The following is an 18711-nucleotide window of genomic DNA, read 5'->3' on the forward strand; positions in this document are numbered from 1 at the left end:
TTCCTTGTTATGCCTGTCTGCTCCTCGTGTTCATCTCCTGGTTTATGGAAGTTTGCTGACCCGTCAGCTCTTTTGTTTTGTAAAATAAATTCCTTATTTTATATTATCTTGAGTTCTTGCCTGCCTGCCTGCACCAATGGGTTCACTAGCACCAGCCTATTGTGACACAGAGGACATGTAGAACAGGTAACAGTGTCATCTCTTAGTGTACAAAGTCAAATTCCTATATAAAGGTCAGTCGTATGTGAGAGCTTAATTAAATGCTTCATCTTCAACTAAAATATATGCCTTATTGAATGGTTTTAGTGTTGATGTCAGCAGCATGCATGAAGATAACAATGTAAGTTATAGTTGAAGTGTAATTATAGAAAATTAATGCGACTCAGAAGATCTTATGGTCTTTTTTTTCTAACTCCTGTCCAGTGTGTGTAATTCTACACAAAGGCAACATGAATATACATTATGTTTCCATTAATAACAGGTCATGAACATTGTATGCACGCACAATGTGAGCACTCGTACTTCTTTCAACTGTATCTACGAAACAGCTGGTGTGCTGCTGGAAGAGTGCATTAGTGGAGTGTGTAATGAGTTATCACCTTGCTTTAAGATCGTTGCCTTTCATTTGAGAGATCTATGATGACAAGCCTCCCACTGGCTGTTAAAGCAAATGAGCGAGAGTTGCCCATGTAATATAAGAAGGGTGGGGTGGTGGAAAGGGAGGGGTTTAACTGCTGTACGCTACTGTGCGTCTGTGCGCTCTGTTACAGCTGCTACATTCTCTCTGCAGTGGCCGCTACTACGTTTGGACTAGGTGTTACCATGGTAACCATACAGCAGCAGCATTGATGGTGGAACGGTGGGATGATCACATGTTAGATGATTAGTTGATTAAAAAAGGAAACATTTTTGGGTGATTTGCATTAAGGACCAAGAGGTGGTTAGAAACAAACAAAAAAAAGGGGGTGAAGAGGGGAAAAGGCATAAGATTAAAGGAAAAGGTTGAGGATTAAAATAAATGCAGATTTCACAATAACATAAAAAAATGAATGAGTGGCTTAGGTTTTTATTTTCTATTTTTTTTTAGCTCTTTTTGTAAAGACACTTTCAAAGGCTTGTATATTCTCCTTTGTGGGCATGATGCTGAAAATAGACATTAAAAGCACAGAAATGTCACTTTGTATGACATCCCCATTCAAAAACCATAAAAGGTATAAGAACTAGGCATAGCCATTATAACATTGAATAAATCTTAGTGAGTTGCTGTTCTGGAACCTTGAGTTCAGTGTTAGGCCATCGCAACCTTGGTATTTTGGACGACAGAAGAAAAAAGCATCAGATGTTTCTGGTTTTAAGGCCTGCTGTTTAAAAAAATTGCTAAGACTTGAAGGTAGCTACAGGGCTAAAGTCAAGCATTTTGGTGTGATGGTAAAGAAATGGTTATACTAAATTTGTGAGGATATGAACAAACAAACTATTTTACATATTAAAGACAAATAAACAGCATTAAATTCTAGCAACCCTAATGTGAAACCCTGCATGTTGTCTTTTATGTACATTTAGCTGTGTCTGATTTAATCAGTTTCTATTGACCTATTCTGAGTATAAAGTTTGAACTCTGTTTTGAAGAGCATCTTATGACAGAGTTTCTCTGTCTGATGAGGTGCCCTTGATGTTAGTGAAAACAGGAGAGATCAAACTGGTTATTTTTTTACCTCTGTTGAGGTATGCAGAATATATTTCTATCTCAAACAGATGATGCTGCTGTTTCAGAGACTACAGGCTACAAAGTCAGTTATCTCAGCACCTGGCAAACAGATTGTTGAGTCACTGGTATCGATCAGCCCAGCTTTCAACCCTCTGGATATATTAGGGCTATTTTCTGCTATGGGACAATAAAAATCCCACATACTGCTCTTTAAATGCACCATAACTCCATATATTGTGTTGATTCTGCAGTCTTCCCCCCAAGGCTTATTCGTATAGGTGCACGTAGATGCAGGTGATATCCTGAGATTATTATTTCCCAGCAGCTGGTTTATCTTTTACTGCAAATGTGGCCATTTAAATTGCAGCGAACAGTGGGTTAGATGATTAAGCATATAGAGACTCAGTGAAATTTAAAGTTGGCTAAATGAACTGAGGTGACAACATAGTGTAGTATTGTTTTGCATGTCATTTGAAGAGAAGAAATATTCAGTTATTTTAACTCTGTCATCGTGGCGGGTAACACACATTTTAAACTGAGACAGTGAAAAGTGAAAATTGTGTGGACAGAGGTTTTAAAGACAGTGAATAAAAGATGCAAGCAAAAGCCCTCATGGTTACGTTGAAGCTGAATGCATGGCTGACATCAAATATACAGCAGAGGAGACGAAGGGCAAAGATGAGAAACTGGAGAGGCCGGATCGAAGAAGAGAACTGGGAAGCATAAACGAAACGAGGAAAGACAATTGATATCATGACTGGCCAGAGGAGCAGTGTCAAATACAATAAAGAAAAGGAGGTAGAGAACGTGGATGAGAGACAGAGGTGTTATGCTAAAATGGGATTGTTGCGCAAAGACGACCGCTGACTGTCAGCTCCTTAAATGAGAACAACACTGGGCTGACAGCGCACTTACTTGCTCAACACAAAGCTGGCAGCATCAAGGGTCTCTAGCTACTTCAGTCAAGTTAGTCCCACAGGAAAACATGATGGGAGTATAATGTTACAATATTAAAGTATAAAAAGTGGTTTGGATGTAGTTCTGATGAGAGTGGGGTCAGAGAGACTGCCTTCAGGGTGCAAGTGTGCTCTTTGAATACAGAAACACTGTGAAACATGCCACATCAAGTTTTTCAAGGTGAAAACTTAACTGTCAGCATTCCAATTACTCTGGGTGGGTGAGAGTGACACACTGATTAGGGAGGTCAGCCTTCAGCTTGAGAGCTTGAAGCACATGCACCCATATCAGGAAACATCTCAACTATTCTTAAATGGTATAATCTCCACATGATAAAGGTCATCTTGGCCTGATGGTTGACCTGCCAGAAGAGGCTGGGATTATCAGTTAAGAATCCGATTACTATCATTCCACTATGCCAAGCCTTTTTATGTCAAGAGACAAAGCAGACTTATCAAAAACATAAAAAAGCAGGACAGGAAAAAACAGATTCATCTGAGAATTGTGTTTCTAAACCCAGTTTATCTCTTCTGATGGCAAAGTGGTGAATCTAAAGACGAACACTCAGTCACATCAAGATTGCCAGTATGACATATAAAATAAAACTAGCTGAGATAAGTTGAAATTAAGGCCCACTGACTAAAAGTTACACTTCAGCACACCCAAAGTTTAAAAAGTCGGCTTATTCCAAACACAAACTCGACTCAATCATCTCTAAATCTCATTCCAGCACTCTTGTTGCATACTTGAGTTTGATGTATTTCTTGTTGCAGAGCATAACAGCATAGAAAAATGTTTTATCCGTGACCTCTGAAAATAGAATGGACTGTTTTGAGCACCCAGACATCATCATACTGAGGAGCTTTGGTGAATTCTCAAAATGAAATAAAACACATCAAATAAAGTCAATTTCTGTTCGACAGAAACATAAAACAAATCAGAGAAGACAGTGGTGAACTGTTTCCTGCATTCTGATAATGCTCCAACAAAACCTTTGGCTAAATTTCTGTGGATCCATCATGTAATGCAAGAAGTTGGCAAAATTAGACCTGACTTCTGCAGCACAAAACGTTCAAAATGACACTTTCCGTATATTTCCATTGAAATTATTTTGTTCTATTTATTTAGTGAAAACTGAAATTATAGCCTGAAGCTATATGAATGAATGAATGAATGAATAAAAAAAATAAAAGATAAAAAAAAAAAATAAAGATATTACAGTAAGTAACCTAATTTTGTTGCCAGCTAAGAATTTAGTTCCTGTAAAAAGCTTCTACTTCTGTGAGATTTTCAGATCATCTCGCATGTACTGCTCTTTTGAGGCCCATTTATAAATTTTTAACAACGTTAAGGTCAGGGGATTGTGTGGGTTATGGCAGAACCATCAACTTAAACCTTTTAAGGTAACCCACGGGGGAGTTAAATAAATTTTTGAGATCAATATTATGTTGTAGAAGCCGTCCTCTTTTCATCTCTAGCTTTTTTCTTTTACAGATGATGTGATGTTTGCCACTACAATTCTCTAACTGAATTTTTTTTCAATCTTCGCTGAGTATCAGCATCACTTAAACATTTCTGCCCTTCAGGTGGAAACACAAACACATAGTAAGATTTATCCACCAGTGAGCTCAGTACATGGAGAAGCATCCCCTTCAAACCATAATTTGACTGTATGATTGATAAAGGTTAACTTTATTAGTCCAACAATGTTTGGAAAACTAATATGAATCAAAAGGAAATGTATTCCCCCTTGATGATAGCGTGGATTTTTGTTAAAATAGTCAACAGTATATGCTAAATCTTTCATTTGTTCTTGCAGTATTCATATGATATAAATGAAAACATGCAAACACATGGATGAGCACAGAAATCACAAGAAAAATTAACATGGTTCTGTCATACTGAAAACTTCACAACATTATACAAATCAGACTGAATTTGACTCAGAAGGCAAACCAGCTGTTCATCCAGATCATGGTCATGTTTTTATTCAACTACTGCAGCATTTTACTACAAACTCTTCCAGCATCCTCTCTGAAACCCCCTTCAGATTGTCCCAAACCTGACAATGAATCATATAATATTGCCATTATCACATTTACATCCACTGGCTACCAGTGAGACACCAGTAGTCAGTGGATGTCATTACAAAGACTGGCAATAGAGTGACTATATTATTAACTATCCAAACTCAGTCATAAAGGCTTGTGCTCCACCTTGATCTTTGCCTTTCTTTCAGTAACAATATTACAATTTTTAAGCACCAAGCAGATGCAGTCTTCTAGCTGCACAATGTTAAGAAAACATGCAGGAGGCAACAGTGCTAAACATTTCAATTATTACATGACTTACATTAAGCATAATAATACCACATTTTTTTACATACCCACCCTTCTATCATTATTGTTGGATAATCCGGCTCGAAGGACCAAATGTTGGATTATTGAATTATCCTATCATCAACTCATTACTTAATAAGCCACTCTGAGGACACAAGAAGATTTTTAACACAATTTACTCCTTGCAAAGGTGGACAGAGTTAACACACAGGCTTACACAGATGTTACATTGAAGCTCCGGTCGTAAGGTCTGCTCACGGACAGTACTAAGAAGTGTCATTTATAACGCTTATCAGACAGAGATGAGGTCAAGATCGCCTCTGCTTTCCAGTTTAGAGGCCTTGGAGTTTAACAGGTCTGCAGACTCTGTGCTCCTGCAGACATACAAGCAACCCTCTAACTCACACACAGTAGTTTAACACTAGTTATCCCACTCCCCTCGGGCAGGAGATTGAGAAGCATTAAGTACAGAACCACTACCTTAAACTACCTTAAAGCTGTTAGACTCATGAATCTCTAATCAGGATTATCACTGTGAAAAAAATAAAAATAAAAATGTAAAGCCACGTGATTGTTGATATGTGCTGCTGATCTCATGCTGCTGATTTCTTTCATTCATTCATACTCATCTGCTCACACAGACTCATGTTCGTGCTGCTGTTGTTCAGTGTATTGTTTTTGTACTGTTAATGCTTAGTGTATTCTCAGTTTAGTGTATTTCTTAGTTCATATCTTATATCTTAATAGTGTTTTTCTTTTACAAGTTATACTTTTATTGGATGTAACTGGAACCCTGTGTACACAATTTCATTCCACCACATGTACCACATATGATGCGAGTGACAATAAAGAAACCTTGACCTTACTAATAAACATACATAACCTTTACCTAAATTCCCCTAACTATTATGATGCTTACTACACTCTGCTTGTGTTTTGTCATCTCAGAAACTGTCATTAAGCATTTTGTGAGGATTTAGAGCAGTGAGGCCCCTGAGGTTGAGCAAGTACATTATCCTCATGTAGTGTGTGAATGTATGAAACTTGGACATTTCAAAGCCTGCCATGCACTAGAGTCTAAGATCACTTCAAACTTCTCATTTCCAAAATAAATAAAAATAAAGAAAGAAAGAAAGACATTTTTCTAACATTCAAACATCTCCAAAATGACTCAAGGTAAATATTAACTTGTAAAGCAGAAGAGGGCGTACATTAAAACACAACCATCTTACTGTGGGGAGTGTGTCCTTTCAATTTACTGAGGAAGCCCAGAAACACATAAGAAATGTATTTTACCCTGGGGTCCCTGTTCCCTTAAGTAAAGTTTACAAAAGCTTAATTATACCAATTATCACGTTCAGGGATCAGTGTCATACATGTTGTCAGCAAGGTTTTCAATTAAGCATCATTAATTTACAATGTGTGGGTGAATAGAAACAGATTATCAAACTGACCTATGGTAAACATTAGAGACGTAAAACAGACATTAGCCATCATTAAGACATTAGGCTGGTCAGAGAAAGAGAGAGGCAAAAGGAAAACTGGAGAGAAAGAGAGACACTGCAGCCATTAACAGAGATTAATACTAATTAATGGCATATAAAGGTGTGGGTTGAGTTTGAATGAGATCAATTTGTAGAAAAATGGCAGCTTAACTGTGAGAGAGAGAAGACAAAGACACACACAAAGAAAAGATCTAACACCTTGCATTTAATACCTGTCTGTTATATAACACAGTGATGCATTCACATTCATAAGCACACATTTATAAATCGTCTTGTTGGCTCCCATAACGATATTTTTCTAACTGCGCTGTTGGTTCTTTTTTCATTCTTTTGGAAACATAACAAAAATCTCGATCTGCAGTCATAAGAGCAAAGAAATGGTTAGCACAATAAATAAATCAATAAGAAAGCAACAGACCCAGATAGAGAAAAGGAACAGAAACCCTGACAAAAAACGTCAATACTCAAGTCGATATCTCCCATACTGGGGCAACAAAAAGCAGAACAGCAAGTAAAGCAAAAAGTCACAAATCTCACTAAGAATTTTTGAAGAAAACAAAACAAAAAAAAAAACTTCAAACTGTAAAACGTTTATTTTTTCTAATATAGCTCCTATGTGTCTATTATTTTTTCAAAAACACCATAATAGTCTGTGCTTCTCTTTGTGGCATTATTCACCACTGTGTTGTATAAATCATGTTCCATCAAGTTTCACTCAGCTCCTTTCTTTCTAAAAAAAATCTTCATTGAAAAAGTGTTTTCTATAACTAGTCATGGTAAAAATGAAATATATTTTAAAATTAGAACATGATGCACTAATTTGGTTCTTACCAGGTCTTTAAAATAAGAAACCACAACCTCAGATGCTCAGATGACTGAGTTGAAATGCAGAAATAAAATGTGTGAAAACTAAGAAAAATGTTATGTCTTGAATGAAATTAGGAAAACATATGTGCAATGTGCTGTTATTTAAGAACATGTGATTAACTGACCAGTACCTGTATGTCTCTGAACTATTTTCATTAACCATTCATCTAATCTTTTTGACATCAACCCAATCTGAGTTATTGAGAAGACAAACACATTGACACACTCATCATACATGAGGAAAACAGTCACTCTAAGGCATGCAGTAATACTTCTAAACAATTTTCCTTACATGCTTTAATATATATATATATATATATATATATATATATACATACATCTTGCTCCTGTAATGATTGTGTCTTAAAGTCTTCAATTGTGATTTAAAAAAGAAATCTTGAATTGCATTTTATGTTTTATTAACGGTTGTTTTGTTGTAAATATTTTAATATTACCGGATGCATTCTTACAACTGCGTTGCTGTATTTGCATGTTGCCCAGGACATCCTTGTAAAAGAGATTACTAATCACAATCAATTTCTTCCTGGTAAAAGTAAAAAGGTAAAAAAAAAAGTATATACCTACTCACTCCCTGCTTGGTCAACTTGCCTCCTGCACCAGATCTTTTTCTATTTTTACAGCAGTTTTGTCTACAGAAATATAGCTTAGGATCTTCTTATGCATGATTAATCACACAGGAAATGACTTTTAAAACTATTTTTTTAATGTTATAGAAACCATTTCCTTGGCATATTTCCTTTAAATTGCATTTTTAATGCTAAGCCACCATTGGTTCAAGAATAATGAAAGTAACTTTGGTTTTAGGAAGTTTTCATTTTAGTTTGACAAAATGTTACAACTCTGCTACCCGATTATGTAAATTGGTATATTCAGTCCCTCTAATGTAAACTCTGGGAGTTTTTTTTTTACCTCTGCATAACAGTAAAATTACTGCAGTATCATTCATGTGGTTCTGATGCTGTCAAAATTACTTAGTGATTAAACATTGTTGAGCTATACGACGGTATGTTAAAGTCAACAGAGATCAGGTGTGCCCTGGAATTTGACAGTTTCTATTTGTGCAAGCATCACCACTTGATGTGAATCGAATGATGTGCTGACAGGCTGTGCCCCTGGTGTGTTTTCAGCTCAAGGCCCCCTTGTTGTTAGGGTACATTATCCAGGGCATTGTTATCTCATTGCTCAGGCTCTCACATTTGAACCTGACAGCTGATGTAGCTCAGTTTATTTGTATTTATACAGCTGACAGCTCGTAACTAGTTTCACAGATTTATCAGCAGTCTCTCTAGACTCTGTCACAGTTTCAGTTAACAGTAAATGACACAGTGATAAACCCTAAGCTCGTGTCGGCTGACTCTGTTCACAGCTTTGCCACCTAAATTAAAAACTACAATCTACATGAGCAAAGGCTGCCTTAAAAACATTTACTGTAGGTATGGCTTCAGCTCGTCTACTATCCCATACATCTCTAAAGGAAAAAGTTTACTCAGTTGATTGAATTTCACTTCAAGGATAACAATAAAACTTTGAGAAGTCAATTAATTTGGATATTTTTACTGTTGATAGTTTTATTGTCATGAGTCTTGCTGATATAAAAGCTTGGCAGACTATTGAAAGCATCACAAACAATTTATGAGCCTACACTTACAATGCATTCACAGGGACTTAAACCACTTCATTATCATTAATAAACAAGTTTTGGTTGAGGACTATTCTTAAATTTGTGACACACTGTGTTCCGTGGTTGGATTTGAATGTATGTTCTGGAGTGGATATGAAATAAAAACACACATGAATGAGCTGCAGAGGGAACAATAAGGATTGTAAGCATGAGTTGCTGGTTTCCAGATTAAAATGAAAGCTGCACTGAGTATATTAGGACAAAAAGGGAGAAAAAAATAATATTCAGTGATATAAAACACATTTACACCTCTGCTCTTTCTTTTAAACTATTTATCAAATTGAATATATTACATAAACTAATACATTTGTGAATCTCATAATTGGATCACTATAAAATGACCTCATATGAAGTTAAGGACACAAAAATTAAAAAATGCAATAAAAGGAAAAAAAAAAACACAAATTCATAAATTTCTACTAAAATAATACAGTACATCTTTCTGTGTGTAAGGCACAGAAGAAACACTCTACCACTGAGAAATCTTTATCTTCACTCTCATACAAACCAAGCCAGGAAATTAGATCCCACAGTCCAAAACCCGTTTCACACTCATGCAGCTTTCTATTATCCTGACAGCACACAAATGTGTCAGCTTCATGTATGAATGGCTTCATGAGTCCTTCTCCTTAATACTTGACAAAAAAAAAAAAAAAATCGGTCTAGGTAGAGCATCACAATATATATGCATCACTTTTCTCTTTGCACAGACGTAAACTCCATAAGTCACACTAACAATAAAGCCAGGCATGCATACCTAACATGCTGACATGTATCTGTTATTGTGAAAAGACTCTGATTCTTTGAATATGTTTTTATGGTTTTAAACTGTGCTTTGCAACAACACATTTGTGTTTCCATTGTATTAATTCAAGATTTTCTTTGTCTATTTTAGTGCGGCTCTGTGATTTCAGTTGTTTACACAAAATTACACTTGTCCCTCACTTATTGCGGGGGTTAAGTTCCAGAAAGACCCGCGATAGGTGAAACTCCACTAAGTAGGGACATTATATTTATTTTGGCATTTATATACATTTTAAGGCTTTATAAACCCTCCCCACACTCTTGCAATGTTCTTAATGATGTTTTCTAAATGCTCTAAAAGATCATTGCAAAAGAGCGAAAGGCTAGTTCGGGTGGCACGTGATTATTTTAAATACACAATCTACACCGCTCATGCAGCTCACTCAGGTATAAGTCAGACAACCCTGCTCCTTTCTTTTTCCGAGGCTGTCTGTTGCATGCCCGCCTGTTGTGTGTCTCTGCTCTACTGTCTGCTGCCTCAGAAAGAGAAAGGAGGGAGGAGGAGGGGTCTGTATTATACCTGAGTGAGCCACACTCAGCCACTCTCTCTCTCTCTGCTCCCTGAACAGTAGCTATGGGGAAAGACAGACACACCCTGCCCCCTCCTTTCTCTTTCTGAAGCAGTCCGTCACAGCAGAGCAGACAGTCTCGGAAAGAGAAAGGAGGGGGAGGAGGTGGGGTCTGTCTTCCCCCATCATTAATCATTTGTCGTGTCTTACATGAAACACCTGCGAAAGAGCAAGTTTGCAAAAGTCAAACTGCAAAGTATCAAGGTATCAAGTACTTACAGAAACACTCACCTGGATACAACATAAGTTAAATTACCATCATGGTGATATTGTGATCATGGGCATCACAAACTGTGATGACCAATTCAAGGAGACAATTTTTTTTCTCTTTTTGGTATTGTGGTTTAGGAGGATTTGACCTTAAAACTTATAAAATGAAGTAAGAGGTCGTTGACTTTCAAACATATCTTCCCATCTTCTTCCCTTGTTAGTCCCCAGCTAGCAAACAGACATGGGTGCATCATACAGATACTAGTGAACAGTAATTGATCATAGTATCACTGTTAACCAAACAGTATTAGTAGTTCCTTTTTATTCCTGGGGAAACTCCACACACTACAGTTTCATAACTCTGTACTAATACTTCAGTCAGGTATTACAATAATCAGTCGTGAGCAGGTACCCATTTTCAGTATTTGGTACAAAGGATCTAAATCAAGAGTGATGGAAATGGCTTCAGAAATCACTCGCACACTATACAACCAATACAGTTCTACCCTGAGGTCCGAGATACAGATCACCCACATTCAGTTTGAAGACAGGTTTGTGCCTGGATTCATCAGTTTTATATATGGCTGATGTTAACTTGTTCATTAATTGTACATTTATTGTAAGTTCTATTTATTTAACACTGCTGACTTTTAATGTATTTTGCATCAAAATTATTATTAATAATTTTATTGTTATTTTTAAATGAACTATTGACATATTTTTTATGTATCTTTTGAAAGCGATCTTTTCCTATTAAACAATGAAGATGCTTAATATGTGTGGTATATTGTGTGATATACAGCATTTGTGAGCTGCATACCCACAAATGTTCGGCAAAAATGAAGTTCCTGAGAAATTATTAAGGTACTTTAAACCTAATTGATTCTTCAGAGACTAACAAATATTGTGTGCACACCAAAACTCCTACGGTCACTTTGACTGGTGCATTACAAGGGAAACATGGAGACAATTAAAAGAAAGGTGACCAGTGTGTGGCTCTGCATCTGCTTTAACAGATTGATGAAATCATTAATGTTATGTATCCCATGTGAGAAGGGGGCTAAACAATATAACATAATTTCTCCAGTGAAGACAGCCTCTGGTGCATGCTCACCACTGCAATCTAACCGTAGGCCTCTGCGGTGTGATTTATCTGTGTTTGTGACAGAGATTTGTCACTGCAGAAATCGTCATTTGGTCCCTCAAGCGTGCCACACAACATGCTCTGCCACGGTCCCCACAGAAATACAGCATATTGTGGCTCTATTTTAGAAGCATTCAGCTATCAACCTGAGGGCTGAAAGCTGAATGCTTCCCTGCAGCCAGGTTATAAAACAACAATATATCTCTGAGACCATGGCCAAATTCAAACAATAGACATAAGACCTTCCACTCAGCGCACATGTGTTACGAGAGGTAATAAGAAAATCATCAGAATATGGACATTGATAAGTGTGTTATTTATATTTTCTACGCTTCTTATGGATTCCAACACTAATTCAGTGTTATAACTACATTTGTTGTAGACACTCTTTCCAACTATAATCCCACATCGATGCACCTCATCCATCTCTCAGTTCAAGCCTAAAACATAATTTTCCACATAAAAAGCCTTGCCAGCAACACCCCCAAGATGTCCATCTGCTATGGATTAGATCCTCTGTTTCAAATTTTCATATGAATGCCTGTCGACAAGCAGACACAAAAATAATGCAAGCCTCTGCAAAAAAAAAAAAAAAAAAAAATTAATCTTGCCCCTTCAGCACTTCAAAACAACTTGTCAGTAGCTGTCAGTTTAAATTAGTGGACCAGACCTTTATGGCACTGTTTTCTGACTCTGGTAAATCTGCAGGCTGTCTCCCTCAATCATTAAACAGCAGCACACACACAACTATACAAATACCCACAGATTAATCTACAATACTGACAAATGCTGGTGGATTCTCCTGTTTAAGAGAAACAGAAACACAGACTTGAAACGGGGCTGCACTTGAACTCTGGCAATGGCTTCTTCACAACAAACAAACTGCTCAAAAATGATGAAGTTATAGCAGTTTGTCTTTTTCTACAGACCAGCTCTCTTTCTCTTTGAAGTGTCAAAGCAAATACACTCCTTTTCATCCTTCATTTCATCTCCAGGGACATGAAGATAGTAAACACTCCTCTAGTATGCAGAGCACACACACACTGACATACACACAAGTCAAGAAAATACTCCTCAGAAGTTGTGAGTTTCTCCCCTGGTGCTTCAACCGATCATTGAATATTTACACCATTCAGCCTCAGCTTTACAACCCCTACCATGGGTCTGACCAGTCAGTTTATAGACAGAGAGATCTGGGGGGTGTTCTGGGGTAGCAGGATGTTAATAAAAAGGTTCTTCGAGACTTGTGAAATGAAGGATGGGGTCTATGTGAAATGTGTTTGCTTCCCATAAACACTATCATATATCAACACATTTCAATCTGGAGGATGGATAAACAATTCATTTTTCAAACTGTATGTTATTTAAACCAATTCTAAGAAGATTTTCTAAGACTCTGTCATTCTGGGGAAGCTGTTAATGTCAGCTAATGCCACTGCCATATGTGGGATGAACTCTCATCTAATTAAACTGCTTAGATATAGGTGTCAAATGTTAAAGTAACAACTATATATGGAAGCCATAATTCAAGTTTTCCTATTAGAATATGAATCACGTTACTCATTCTATATCTCTGGTCATAATGCATTGGCTGATTGTTGAAAATTTCTGTTGTTCTCACTTTCATCTTAACGTTTGTAGATGATCATATTGTTATTCTCCCTTCATAGTACAACCCTCAGGTTTTTTTTTCTGCACAAAAACAAAACATTTCAAATAGCTTCTGCACTTATCTTCTAATAACTTCTAACATTACCTGTATAGCTCCACCCAGCAAATCTTGTCTTTCTAAGGCTGACGGATAGTGTTCTTTGTATTTAAACAAAACACATACAACACTAGCTTGTCTTGTAGCATACCTGACTGATAACACACAAAGCAGTATAGACGTATTAAAGTAAAACACAATTTTATTTAAAAAAAGGGATCAAAAACATCAATCAAAAGACACAAATGTTTTAAGTGACTCAAAGACCTTTTCAGCTTTTTATTTGATATGGTAGAAATACATTTCAGCAGTTCACAAAGTCTGTAAATATATCCAAGGAAAAGAATGGTTGAATTTTTTGTATTCATTTTAAAAGGTCAAACTAATGCTTTTTAAATTTGTACATAACTGCAGTGCGGAAAATTATATTATTCTTTACCGACTGACTTACTACCAATATATACAGTAGTTCCTTGTTTATCACGGGGGTTTCCGTTCTCAGTCCTCCCATGATAAGTGAAAAACCGCGAAGTAGGAATAGCAGTACAAGTAGTATATATATATATATATATATATATATATATATATATATATATATATATATATATATATATAAAGACATTTGAAACCATTCCCACACTCTTGCAAAATTCTAAACAATGTTTCTAAACTTTAAACGCTCTAAAAGAGCACTGAATGTCATGATCTCGCTCTCTCTGTCACCAGCTGCTCTCTGCCATGCCCACTTCTCCGCTGCAGAGCTCAGATCATGACATGCGGCAGGAGGGAGCTTCTCCCTGCACATGTGAGCTGCAACGATGTGTGTCATGGCTAATCCTATTTTGAAAAACTGCAAAAGAGCGAGTTTGCGAAACCGCGAAGTAGCGAGGGACTACTGCATTCCCAATGCAAAAATATGCAACGATTGCCAATGGCTTGAAATGTCAAATGCACATTTAATCTCAAACCAACTTTTGTGTTTGCACAGTTTTGATAGAATTATTGAAATTGTGTCATCTGCACCTTTACGGCTGAGTCTATGATTTTCTTTTTAAATATTTTATTCAGTCAAAGAGGTTTCATTCCAGGGTTCTTGTTCAAATGTAACATAACCTAAAAGTTATTATCTGCTTATGTTATTATCCCACAGCTGCATTAACCCTGCACTCTGTAGCTTTTTCTGAAATTTGCTTTTAGTAGATGAGATTGATATTGCATGATATAAGGTCCACTAATAAAATTCATGTCAGTGTCATTACTGTAGATGTCTTAACTTTATTTTGTATTGTAGTTCTACATATTCCCCTCAGCACTTTAGCTTCATCACAGCAGTCTGCCTGCCTGTGTTTGACCTTAATTAGTATCACAGGTTCTTTCAAGCTGCTCATCAGTCATTCATCCTATTTAAAGGAAATAAACATGACACAAACTATTTGTTATAGTTGATGCACTGTACATGGAGCAGAGAACAAGAAAGCAAGTGCTGTCTGAGAACCTCAGAAAGTCGATAACACACATTTATGTTAAAGGTAAAGATTACAGTACCATCTCCAAATAGCTTCATATTCCTGTGACTTCAATTGCCAATATTATTAAAAACTATAAGGTTAATAGGAATTTAGACAACCTGCCACAATGTGGACGCAAGCAGAAATGCAACCCCAGGTTGAATCAACAGATAATGTGAATGTTGTTTTTTTTAACACAACTTTTGTGCAAAAGTATCAAAAAATTTAGCCATATCTTGTATGTCTTTTTTAAAAACATTTGAAGAAACCAGTAGAAAGATTTTTGCTAGAATGCATCAATGTTCTCTGACATTTACGATCACTAAGTTGTAATTGTGGGGAAAAACACCATTGTCTAATTTTCTTATTAACACAAGAAAGAGACATTAACATGTTTCTAAATGTGTTATGAGGAGGAGGTCACAAAAGATAAGAAAACACGTGAAAACATTTCTCTCCATGGAGTCAAGGCACAGACTGCTAATCCAATTTCTGCTAAACCTCCATGTTTGCTTCATTAATCAAAGTAATAGAGAATGTCAGAATGACAGATCTAAAAAATGTGGCAAGGAAAAACAAAACAATTATACATCTGTGACCATTTTTTTCTACTGATAATTTCTCGCTGAGCTTTTGTTTGAACCACAGGGACCAATGTGAGGAAACAGTTTAAAAGTGTCGTCCCAAGAGTGCAACATTACTCCAGAAATAATAGGCTGGAATTGGAAACATGGCCTGTCAATTAATTGCTTGTTTATTTTAATATAATCTGTGATAGGCAATATTCTGAAGTGCAATGCTTCAGCAGATAGGGAGATATTAAGATTCAGGCCTCAGCACAGATTCATATAATTTGGCTCATGCTTTGAGTCATGTTCAAGTCTTTTACACACACACATCCACAAATGCCAGTAAAACAACAATGACTATTTTACATAATATGCTTTCCCTCAATTTAATGAGGGAATTAGACATTTTCCACCTTTCCTTTACGTAATGATCTTATGCTTGATTGCAAATAAAGCTAGCACAATATGCTGCTGGTATGCAAATGAGCCTTTTTTCACTCTTCAAGAAACACTTCACCTGCTGAACTTTCAGTCTGGTGATATGGTTCATGTCGCAGCGTGATATTAAAGATTAATATAAACAGTCAAACAAGGAAACTCTCTCCAGACTGAAGGAGCACAACGCAGTTATTGCAAGGAGATGAGTTAGTGACCTTTGTGTGGAAGCTGCAGAAATTACCATACTTTCTTGTTTACATAGGAGACAAAATAGATAATGAATAAATGAATACATTTAGTTATTCTCTGATCAATGAGATAACCCAGACTCTCCTAACGAAACAAGATAAACATTTGGAACAGCCGACATACTTCCATTTCAGGTTTTGTTGATTATCCCAAATGACACAGAACGTTATATTAGCACATTTGAACTACTGAGGTCGACCCTACTATATTCCAAACAAAACAACCAACAATCCCCTTTGAGGTAACAGTTGGTGACTTGTTGACTTATTTGTGAGGCAGACTTGTCAGATTTTCTCAGCCTCACTGTGAAGTATTGGCGAACGTGAGTTGCTATAATCCTGTTTCACTTTTTTCTGGAAGATAAATATGTCAGTGTAATGTGTATTATTTGCACTCATCATGATCGTTACTCCTACTGTGACCAGTCAGTGAGGAACAGAAAGAAATGGTTGTTTTTGATATCATCGAGGACTGATTGATATACTGAAATGATAGAGTTGATGTGATATGGTGTCATGTCTTCAAGCAGAGTCCTTGACTCAGATCCACTCCTTCCTGTCTGCAGTGGATCTTTCGGTGACGGCTCGGACATGGAGGGGAGGGGCTGAGGGCTGGGCTGGAGGTTATTCTATTAAACTAACTTGTCCGGTTCAGGAAGTTCGAACAGGTCGGTGTTTCACATGGATGAGAGCACTGACAACAGTGTAATCTTGTATTTGCATGTTCTGTGAATGCCGGACTGTTCTCCAAAGCTTTGTAAATAAATCTGATTAAATACACCTTGGTCTGTTTGGGAATCTCCTTTTTTTCCATAATAAATGCACAATTCAATCAGCTTTGTACTTGGCATTTAACCTACAAAGCAAATGATTCAAGCTTTGCAGAAGGACAAAGTTCATATGGGTGGCCATTGTACTTAACTTAAATGAATCAGGAACAACAATAATAATATTCAAAAACGTTCAAGCCAAAAACAACTGGACTTTATTTGAAACAGAAGACGTTTCGCTTCTCATCCGAGAAGCTTTCTCAATTCAAAGAGCAGAGCTTGTGGGGTTCAGGTTATAAAGCAGAGATAGGATGCACATACATATGCAGATTGACAAGTCACACCTCACAGTAGGGGTTTGTTACATTTTTGAATTTACCATGTCCTGGATAACTGATAATCTTCCCCAGTTTAACAATAATAATAGTGATAAAAGCCTCCAGATTGACATGGGTATAAAATGTAGTATTTATACTTTAACTTAAGTTGCTTCTAAACTTAAAATCAAAACAGCAAGGTGTGATAAAACTGAACAGATTCATCAGTGCACGTCAAGCAAATGTTTTTGTATGATAAATAAAATGCATAAAAAGGTGCTGTTGACTGTTCTTTAGCATTATGAGTCTTACCTCTGGGAGAAAATGTCCCTGTAGGGGCTGCCGTGCTGCATTGCAATGCCATATCCACGGTCAGGTGCGTTGTTGCTTACAGTGTAGAAGGAACAATCCTCGTCATTATTGGCAACATACTCCAGCACTGCCGCATCCCACACAAAGCCAAACCGGCCATATTTCACCTTAAATTAAAAATAAAAACAAAGAAAAAGACAAAACAATTGTTTTTACATATGACTACAGTGTTCTGAAATGTGCATTTTTACATGATCATAAACACATCATCGTTTTAAAGTTTTCATTGGTATTGCGAGGATCACAGATGGACTCTTAAACTGAACCAATTTTAAGCTGAGTCAAGGATAAACATGTAAAAATAAGCGGAAACTCTAAGGACTAATTTGTCCCAGATTTCATGAGCACATTCTATCAGCATGTTTTCAGCCAAGAAAGTATTACATCAAGATTAAGCTTATCATGTGCTGTGCATTGCACAGCAATTTTACGGTTCAATATTCATTTTGCTGTCGATATGTGCAACCAAAACAACCAATTTTGCCCATTTGTTGCACCATGTGTAGCAGTTTTGTTATTTTTTTATATGTTGCACATTTTCATGCAGGCTTAAATGGGCTTCTTGTCTTTGTGCGTGGTTAAACTGTGGGTGTACATAAAGTGTGAGATTGCAGCTTATTCCCACAAAAGGGACTTGAGGTGAGAATCCCATTTTAGTTGAGCCAAGGTGCCAGTTGTTAACAAAGATTTTAGTCAACACTCTAAAGGTCTGTATTTCAAAAGACAATGGACAAACGGAAGCAGACATGAATGCTGCAATATTTCGATCCCTACACATCACACAACTACCTCCAAGTGATGAAGTCCAGCAGACTCACAGCAAGACACTTTTTCACAACACTGTATTTTGGTCTTGGTTTGTTATAAATTTTAATGATATTTGATAAAAAATTCAAACCTTTATGTGTTTTGTTGTAAATGTGTGTGTGCATGTGGTGTGTGTGGGGGGTGGAGAGTAGGGGGGAGTACATGTGTG

At 36.7% G+C, this 18711-nt stretch overlaps 1 protein-coding gene across 1 annotated transcript in view; it reads right to left on the reverse strand.

The window, feature by feature from the left end:
- grid2 (glutamate receptor, ionotropic, delta 2) overlaps positions 1-18711 on the reverse strand; it is a 724936-nt gene that overhangs the window by 19030 nt on the left and 687195 nt on the right. Inside the window, exon 14 of the mRNA XM_037680996.1 lies at positions 17676-17842. Coding sequence (XP_037536924.1) covers positions 17676-17842 — 167 coding nt within the window. The remainder of the gene's footprint in view (positions 1-17675; positions 17843-18711) is intronic.

This window comes from Nematolebias whitei, chromosome 8 (assembly GCF_014905685.2).
Source record: "Nematolebias whitei isolate Nwh7 chromosome 8, NemWhi1, whole genome shotgun sequence".
Taxonomy (NCBI): Eukaryota; Metazoa; Chordata; class Actinopteri; order Cyprinodontiformes; family Rivulidae; genus Nematolebias; species Nematolebias whitei.